This window comes from Elephantulus edwardii, unplaced genomic scaffold (genome assembly GCF_000299155.1).
Source record: "Elephantulus edwardii isolate Elephantulus edwardi_28Jun2011 unplaced genomic scaffold, EleEdw1.0 scaffold00102, whole genome shotgun sequence".
In the NCBI taxonomy this organism is placed as follows: Eukaryota; Metazoa; Chordata; class Mammalia; order Macroscelidea; family Macroscelididae; genus Elephantulus; species Elephantulus edwardii.
The window spans coordinates 8,880,531-8,890,195 of record NW_006399852.1 but is presented as its reverse complement, the minus strand read 5'-3'; the positions used below and the strand labels follow the sequence as shown (position 1 = coordinate 8,890,195).

Below are 9,665 nucleotides of genomic sequence, written 5' to 3'. Positions count from 1 at the left end.
ATTCATTATCCAGGTCTCAGATGTATAGCTCATAATCAGAAAGACCATGGCCTGAATCAGACACACCTTAGTCCTCAAACTGACATCATTACTCCTCAATAATTTTCCCAGTGCAATGTGTCTTATATCCTGACTCCTGGCACCAAGGGTGTTAATTGTGAATCCAAGTAAGATGAAGCTTTTGACACTTTCAGTCTTCTCTGCATCTATCATGATATTGTCTATTGGCCCATTGGTAAAGATCTTTATTTTCTTTACACTGAGATGCAATCTATGCTGAAGGCTGCATTCCTTGATCTTCTGCAACAAATGCTTCAAGTCCTCCTCATTTTCAGCAAACAAGGTTGTGTCATCTGCCTAACACAGGATATTGATCAGTCTCCATGTAATCCTGATGCCACACTTCTCCTCATAGAGTCCAGCTTCTTGGATAATTTGCTCAGCAAGCAGATTGGATAGGTATGGAGAGAGAATACAACCCTAACACACTCCCTTCTCAATTTTAAACCACGCAGTGTTCCCCTGTTCCACTCACACAGTGGCCTCCTGGTCCATATGAGCACAATCAAGTGCTCTGGGATTATCTTCCTGGAGGACACAGTAGAACCACCCGTTGGGATTTCCAAGCCAGTGAATCATTGAAGAAGCAGCTGTGGAAAGGTGGGTTCGAACTGCGGACTTCTGGTCTAACAGCTGAACCCCTTAACTACAGTGCCACCTCAGCTCCATGTGGCATTTCTTTTCCTTCTTCTCATTGCTGTCCCATCAGAAGTGATCAATAGCTAACCCTCCACCGGGATCCTGATGCTGTAAAATGCATCACAGAAGGCAGTTCACCTTCCTCTCACAGAGAAGCTGGTGGATTCAAACCACCAGGGAGGTGTGGCCTTTGGGTGAGCAGTGCAACAGCCTACAGACTGCACCACCAGGGCTCCCATTCATGGGATTATACACACGCACACACAGAGGTGGCCAGGGTATTTCTATGTATGTATTTGTGTTGCAAATATATCGATGTATGTAGTAAAACACACAAGGAACAAGGATATGAAAACATCTTAGCTCTCATCAAACATGTTAAGATACTGAATTACTAGGTTCAGGGGCTTTGAATCGTAGCACTGGGGGCATTTAGATCATTGCAGAATCAGTCCATAAAGACAGTGTTCAGTATCCTACTTTGGTGAATAGAGACCTAGATCTTTAAAGCTGAAAGTGGTTATCTAATATGTAAATACTAGTCTCACCCTGTCTGAAGCAAAGAGAAGACTCAAGAAAACAATTTTCAGGGGAGGGGTGGGCAGGGAGAAAAGTGCAACAATGAATGAATGAATGAATGGAAATCGAAAGTCTCTGTAAATTTTCATTAAAATTAATAATAATAAAAAATATAAAAAAAACACAACAATTTTCTCAGAACACTAACAGACCAGGAGAACCCCAGCATCAGTGACACCAAGACCACAATAACTAGGTGGTCTGAAGCTCTCTGATTAGGATCACAACAGAAAGGCCTGGAAAGAGTAGGAGGGGAAAATTTTTTTCAGAATTATTTAAAACTGACCAGGCTTACTTGTATGATGGAGGTCCGGCAGCTTAGTGTAAGGGGTTATGCTGCCAACCCAAAGGAACATGGCTTGAATCCACTAGTCGCTCTACAGAGAGCTGTGGTGGCCTAGTGGTAAGAAGCTGCACTTGCATCCCCCAAGGGACACTGCTCGTGTGGGAGAAGGATGTGTGGGTTGACTGTCTCTGAAAACCTGCTGGTGGGTCGGCTGTGGGTCACTTCTGACTCAACAGTACACAACAACTTGTATGGCACAGGCTTGTAGAATCCCAAAGAACATGATGATCCTTAGACACCTTTCGAACCTGGAATTGAAGCCCTCTCCAGAGCTCACCTTCAAACAAAACAATACTCTATAAAGTGCCTCCCACCTGTGAGGAATGTGTTTCTCACAGAAATCAACCTTATAGGGTCAAAGGGTAGCATTTGTCCTAAAGCCAAGTTTGGAATTCAGAAGGAGAAAAGAAAGCAGAAGAAATGGAAATGTAGACCCAGGGAGGAAGGATGAAGAGGGGGTTACAGTGAGGGGATCTCAAGGAATGTGGGGGAACCCAGATACCAGCTATGTATAAGTCCTTGAGTGCAAATCTAATGTGCTCTGTAAACTTTCACCCAAACAACAACTAAATGTTTTTTAAACTTTTTAGACTTTTCATGTGTTAAACTCTGTGATTCGATAGCTGTCTTTGCCTCATTATCTTTAAATTATTTACAGATTTTTGCTAAAGCAATATGTAATTTTTAAAGGTATTTATATCAACAATTCTTACCTCTCTCAACTGTACCCTTCTTAGAGAATATATAGGTCAAAAGAAATACACATTTTACAAGTTTTTCTACATACAGATACTGTATCCACCAGAAAGGTTGAATCAGTTTATCCTCCAACCAACTTTTTTTGAGAACTCCCAGAGTCCTTCCTGATTGAAAAATTACTTTGAAAAATTTAATGTGGGGAGGAAAATCTGCCTTCATTGTTTAATTTGTATTTCCTTGTTTAGGAATGAGTTAAAAATATTTTCCACTGAACTTAGTCTAGTGTAATGGTTAAGAACTTGTCTGACTCTGCTGTGGTGACCTTGGGTAAATTCTTCAGCCTCCCTGTGACTCATTTAACCAACATTGATACTGGCCGTGTGGCATAGAGTCCACATGAAGAATAAAGATGGTGTCAAATGACAAGTGCCCAGAAAATACCTGGCAATGTTGGGTTACCCAAGGTAAGCACTAGAGTCGTTGTTGTTACGTGCTGTTGAGTCGAGTATGACTCGTAGCAATCCTGTGAACAACAGGTCTGAACTCTGTCCTATCATGTGCCATCCTTATCTTCCACACCTTTGAATCCACTTACACAGACCCTACATAAATCCATTTTATTGAAGGGTTTCCTCTCTTTCTCTGACCCTCCATCTTTCTAAGGATTATGTCCCTGTCCAAGGAATAGCCTCTCTTAACAACAGTTAGGAGGCTGGACTTTATGAAGAAGAATATTGTGTCAGGATTGGAGGAAGACTAATCAACAACCTGTGTTATTCAGATGAGACCACCTTACTCACTGAAATTGAGGACTTGAAGCATTTGCTGCAGAAAGTCAAGGACTGCACACTCCAATATGGATTGCATCTCAACATAAAAAAAAAAAATATTCTCACCACTGTGTCAGTAGGCAGTAGCATAATAAATGGAGAAAAGATTGAGGTTATTAATAATTTCACCTCACTCAGATCCACAATCAACACTCTTTGGCACCAGCAGCAGGAAATCAAAACACAAGTTACTTTGGGAAAGTCTGCTGTCAGGGACCTCTCCAGAGTGCTAAAAGAGCAATGATGTCAGTCTAGATATTAAGGTACTCCATGATCCAGGCCATGGGTTTCTCAGTTGCTTGCTATAAATCTGAGAGCTGGACAGTAACTAAGGATGACAGAAGAAGAATTGATGCCTTCGACTTGTGATGCTAGAAAACAGTTGTGAACATACCTTGGACTGTCAAGAGAACAAACAGGTCTGTCCTCGAGAGTGTAAAACCAGGTTGCTTCTCCAAGGCAAGGATTTTGAAGCTTTGTTTTATATACTTTGGGTATGTTTCCAGGAGGGACTAGTCCTTGGAAAAGGACATCATGGTTGGAAGGGTCGAGTATCAGTGCAGGAGAGGAAGACCCTCAGTGAAATGGATTGACACAGTGACTGTGGCAACGGCGACAGGTGCATCGGTGGCAGTGAGGCAGGCCCAGGACAGGGCAAGGTTCAGAGCTACTGTTCATAGGGTTGCTATGAGTCGCAGTCAACTTGACTCGATGGTACAAGACAACAACAGTAACAAACAACACATCCAAAATGTGTTGAGACGACGCTTCACCTTCTTTGTCTCCAAGGAACACTCTGCCTGCACTTTCCTGGAGACCTGTCACTTGGACTTGTTTACTGATCCATAGTGAGAAGTTCCACATGATGTAATGAAGGTACACATCAGTAAGTTAGCCCATGCTTATCTCGTTTAGGGGGTACTCTGCTCTTGGCTCCCATAAGCACCTCACACATTATATATATTAATGACATCAAGTTGAGTCTGACTCATAGTGATTCCACAACACCGTAGCACTCCATGATTCCCAAAGTTGTAAAAAATCCTTAGGAAATTAGCTATGCCTCAGCATTCTCCTGTGGAACAGCTGGTAGATCTGAACCACCAGCCTTCTGTTTATCAGCCTACAGCTTAATCCACTCTGACACCAGGACTCCCTACATAACCTATTAGTTACTTACCATGTTCTTTGACATTTTTATTTCCTTGGTTTTTTTATTAAGGATTAAAAAAAAATATTATTTTGTGTGTGTGTGTGTGTACCGTCAAATCAGCTCTGACTGATACAGGAGATTGCCCCTCCTTCTCCAGCAGAGCATCTGGTGGATTAGAATTGCTTACCTCTGGGATTGCAGTACAACTTCTTGCCACTAGGCCACCAGAGCTCCCTAACATTTTAATTTGTTTATATATTAACTCCTTTAAATTTGTTTAGGAGAGTGGCATGTTCATGATAAGGGCTTGGGAGGGGATGAGAATTTATGTTCAAAATGTTAGTCAGTTACCCGCCACAATTACAGTTGCTCTCCAATTTGTGTCAAAGTGGGTAAATATTTAAATATTAAGAGCTACAGGCCCAGGAAGAGCTGGTATTTTCCCCCCTGCCTGTTAGTCTCACTGCAAAGATAATGACCTTCATTGTTCAGAGGACCTGGTGTTGACTTGGTTTGCAACTTAAAGGAAAAGTGGCATTTTCAGTTGGATAACTTGTCATAGTAAAAACTGGCATCATGGAATGAGACTTCTGCTTAATTTGTATAAATAATGGTCATGGCAGATGAGAGCATGGTGACTATTTTAGCATTAATCATTAAATACATTTTAATAATTTTAACTTCAGAGAAACTTTTGAGATCCAGATTCCTGATCCCTCAGTAGCCATTAAGTGCCGCTGCTCCCCCATTTGCTTTTATCTACAAATTAAATCGTAATGACTCTTTCTAGCCACAGCCTCATGTAAGGGCAAAACGGTCAATATTTTGTCATAAGTGCACACCAAAATAAATGAAAACTTTTCACTTCACTGGGGAAAAAATACAGAGAAGAAAAGAGATCATTAGTTTACTCTGTCAAGCAAAAAAAAAAAATGGATCAGAATAACTTTTATTATTTTTGTGTGTGTACTGTCAAATCAGATCTGACTGGTACAGGAGGAGATTGTCCCTCCTTCTCCAGGAAAGCAACTGGTGGATTCAAACTATATACCTCTGGGATGGCAGTGCAGCTTCTTGCCACTAGGCCACTAGAGCTCCCTTCAGAATCACTTTTATAAAAATGGGAAGATTCTTGAGCTGCGAGTTTGTTTCAAAAACATGACAAATGCCACGTGGTGAGTGAATCACCACATGGGAAGTTTGAGATATTATGGCTACTAGGCTTATTATGTATGTCTGAAAATTTTCAGATACATTTTAAAAAAAAATACAGTTGTTAAATTCCATCGAAGAGTCTGACTCATAGTGAGCCTATGATAAAAGACCAGGACCTTGCCTTATCCTGTACTATCCACACCAAGGCTAATCTGCCCAAGCCCATTGTTACAGTCACTGTGTTAGTTTATCTTGTTGAGAGTTTTCTTCTCTTTCTCTGACCCTCCACCTTTCCAAGTGTGCTGCCCTTTTCACGGACTGGCCCTCCTGACAGCATGCCCCAAGTAGGTGAGAGGAAGTTTCCCTATCCTTGCCTCTAAGAAGTACCCTGGTTTTACTTTCTCCAGGACAAACTTGTTTGTTGTCCTTTTGACAGTCCATTTGTGCCCCAAGCACTCTTCAGTACTCTTCTCCAGTACCACAACTCAAAGACATTGATTTTCCTCACCCCAGTCTTTACTCATAGTCCAACTTTCAGGTGTTTTGATGTTGTTATGTGCCAGGTGACTTATAGATTGACTCTGTGTATAACAGCTCTGAACCCTGCCCTGCCCAGAGCCCGTCTTACTGACTTCTACGCACCTAGCCCCATTGCCCTAGTTACTGTATCAATCCATCTCATCTGGGTCTTCCTCCCCTGTGCTGTCCCTCCACCTTTCTAAGCATGATGTCCTTCTCCAAGGACCTGGAGACATGCCCCACAGTACGTGAGACAGAGCTTCAATCCTTGCCCCCAAGAAGCAAACTGGTTTCATCCTTTCCAGGACAGACCTGTTTGTTTTCTTGGTGGTCCATGGTATGTTCAATACTCTTCTCCAGCACCACAGCTCAAAGGCATCAATTCTTCTGTCATCATTGGCCAGTGATGCATAGCAAGTAATTACAAAGACCATGACCTGAATCAGGCTGAATTAGACTGATATAATTCCTCTTCAGAACTTTTGCGAGGTACCTGAGAACAGCTTTCCTCAGCTTTTCCTTGACTGCAGGTGCCAAGAGTGTTGGTTGTGGAGCCAAGCAAGCTGAAATTGTTAACAACCTCAGTCTCTTCTCCAGCTATCATGGTGCCACCAGCTAGCCCAGTAGTGAGAATCTTTGTTTGCTTGATGTTGAGTTTAAATCCATATTGAAGACTACAGTCCTTGACTTTCTGCGGGAAATGTTTCAGGTCCTCCTCAGTTTCTGCAAGCAAGTTTGTGTCATCTGCATAACGTAGGTAGTTGATGAGTCTTCCTCCAATCCTGATGCCACATTCCTCCTCATAAAGCCCAGCCTTCCAAATGATCTGTTCCACATGTAGATTAAAAATGTATGGAGACAGGACCCATCCCTGGTATACACCCTTCTCAATTTTGAACCATGCAGTGTTTCCTTGTTCTGTTCTGATGCCTTCCTCCTGGTCCATGTATAGGTTTCGCATAAGCACAATCAGATGTTCTGGCATTCCCATTCTTCCCAGTCAGCCACAGTTTGTTGTGCTCCACCCAGACACCTTTGTATAGTCAATGAAACACAGATAGACATACCCCTTAATTTTTATCTTTGTTTTATTTCAAACATGGTTGTTTTTTAAACATTATTTAAACAATTTAAGACACAAATGAAGCTGTTGTTATCATTAAGTGCTGTTGAGTAGACCATGGTTCAGATGAACAGATATGAAACCTTGCACCATCGTCATGAACTGTCATGGTCAAGTCCATTGTCATAGCCACTGCGTCAATCCAGCATATTGAGGGTCTTCCTCTTTTCTCTGACCCTCCACCCAGACTATGATTTATATGGTAACTTTTAAAAGTTATTATTAAGAAGAAGACTGAAGATACTGGTGCTGAGCTGAAGTATGTACCTGGTGTCCTGAATGCTTCTAACAGGCCTATTCCAACCTTTGCAAGTGTTTTCTCCTTTGCTTTTAATTTTCATTGCCTACATTTCTTGTTATTATTAAACTTAATGTAACAAAAAGGCCGCTCTCCAATCTAAAATGTTAAATAACTGATTGAGTTCTGGGCGCTGTTGGAGGCAAGGATGATGGCGCTTCCTCTCATTTATTTGGGTTTGTTGTTAGGAAGGGCAGGATCCTTGTGCTTGGAAAGATGGAAGACCCTCAACGAGATAGACTGACACAGTGACTGAAACAGGCTCAATGATGATGAGGGTGGCACAGGACAGGAAGGTTCAGATTCACTGTTTACAACGTTGTTTTGATGGCTCCTTACAACAACAGTACTGAACGAACACCTCTAGGCATAAAGTATGGCTGTCACCATGGCTTCCGTTCTGTCATTCCTTACAGGTGAATACAGAAGTATAGTCTTTTTAGCTTCTTCCATGCACTTGTAACCCACACCCAGGGATAACAAATTCCAAACACAAAGCAGAATGTTTATTTGATTCGATCCCCTGAAAGTAGATACTTGAAACTCAGTATTAAGAATATAACCTGTACAAGAAGCTGCACTGTAATCCCAGAGGTATGCGGTTCAAATCCACCAGATGCTCTGGTGGAGAAGGAGGAACAATTTCCTCCTGTACCAGTCAGATCTGATTTGACGGTACACACACACACACACAAATAAAATAAAATTTAAAAAATAAATAGAATATAACTCAGTTATCTCTACTTGCAGGCAAAATGAAGGACCGGCTAGGAGAACTTCTGGAGTATTCTAAACACTATGACCGGCAGTTCCCGGATGGAGACGATGACATTGACTCGCCCCATGAGGACATCGTGTTTGAGACGGACCACCTGCTGGAGTCCTTGTACCGGGACATCCAGGAGTTGCAGACTGAAAACCACCACCTGATGGCCGACGTGAAGCGGCTGGGGAAGCAGAACACCCGCTTCCTCACGTCCATGCGGCGCCTCAGCAGCATCAAGCGCGACACCAACTCCATCGCCAAGGACATCAAGGCGCGGGGCGAGGCCATCCACCGCAAGCTGCGCTCCATGAAAGCGCTGAGCGAGGCGGCAGAGGCCCAGCACGGCGCCAACTCGGCTGTGGCGCGCATCGCGCGGGCGCAGTACAGCGCGCTCACCCGCGCCTTCCAGAGCGCCATGCACGAGTACAACCAGGCCGAGATGAAGCAGCGCGCCAACTGCAAGATCCGCATCCAGCGCCAGCTCGAGATCATGGGCAAGGACGTGTCGGGCGACCAGATTGAGGACATGTTCGAGCAGGGCAAGTGGGACGTGTTCTCCGAGAACCTGCTGGCCGACGTGAAGGGCGCGCGCGCGGCGCTCAACGAGATCGAGAGCCGCCACCGCGAGCTGCTGCGCCTGGAGAGCCGCATCCGCGACGTGCACGAGCTCTTCCTGCAGATGGCCACGCTGGTGGAGGAGCAGGCCGACACGCTCAACGTCATCGAGCTCAACGTGCTCCAGACCCTCGACTACACAGGCGAGGCCAAGGCGCATGTGCGCAAGGCGGTGCAGTACAAGAAGAAGAACCCCTGCCGGGCCATCTGCTGCTTCTGCTGCCCGTGCCTCGACTAGCGCGGGCCGGGGCCACCCCAGCCCTAAAACCCGCGGCAAGCACGAGTGGAAAGGGTGCCGTTCGATGGCTTCTGGCTTTGGGCAGTCCAGAGAAATGGAGAGAAAGATGCGGAGGTTGTAGGTGTTTCTTCAATAAGGACAAACTCCAGTTTGCCTACCTTTATCCCACAGAACCACTCACTAGTGGATTCGAACCTCCGGAGAGGTGTCACCTGTGGGTTACCAGTACTGCTCCCTCTGGCCTCCCACCGGAACCAATTAGCAAAGATTAAGTTCATGGACCCAAGCCTCAGGCCCCCTTGAATTCCTTGGGTGGTCCATACAATTAGCATCTGGGCTGCTAACCTGTGTGTTGAGTTTTAGTTCACCTTAGGCACCGTGGAAGAAAGGCCTGGCAACTTGGTTCTGGAAAAAAAATATAATAGAAAACTCCATGGAGCACAGTTCGACTCCAACAGTTATGGAGCTGCCAGGAATTGATGGCTTCTAAGTGGAAACTGGTGTGGCTTTGGTTTTTAAAACTTCCTTGGTTCTGTTCAATTTCTAGTGACCTTGAGAAAAACTTTAACATCTTCAATTCAAATTCTTTGTTTGAGGTTTTTTATGAATTCCCAGCCCGGAAGTATACCCTTTGCTTTTTATGCT

At 44.0% G+C, this 9,665-nt stretch overlaps 1 protein-coding gene across 1 annotated transcript; it reads left to right on the top strand.

The window, feature by feature from the left end:
* The first annotated feature begins 8,154 nt into the window (after window positions 1–8,154).
* Window positions 8,155–9,068, top strand: STX11 (syntaxin 11). The gene has a single exon (XM_006891659.1). The coding sequence runs from the start codon at window positions 8,157–8,159 to the stop codon at window positions 9,018–9,020; it is 864 nt and encodes a 287-aa protein (XP_006891721.1). The 5' UTR covers window positions 8,155–8,156; the 3' UTR covers window positions 9,021–9,068.
* The last annotated feature ends 597 nt before the right edge of the window (window positions 9,069–9,665 follow it).

Bases quoted from the DNA above. Each gene is read 5' to 3' on its own strand.
- STX11 (XM_006891659.1), top strand. From the start codon at position 8,157: ATGAAGGACCGGCTAGGAGAACTTCTGGAGTATTCTAAACACTATGAC.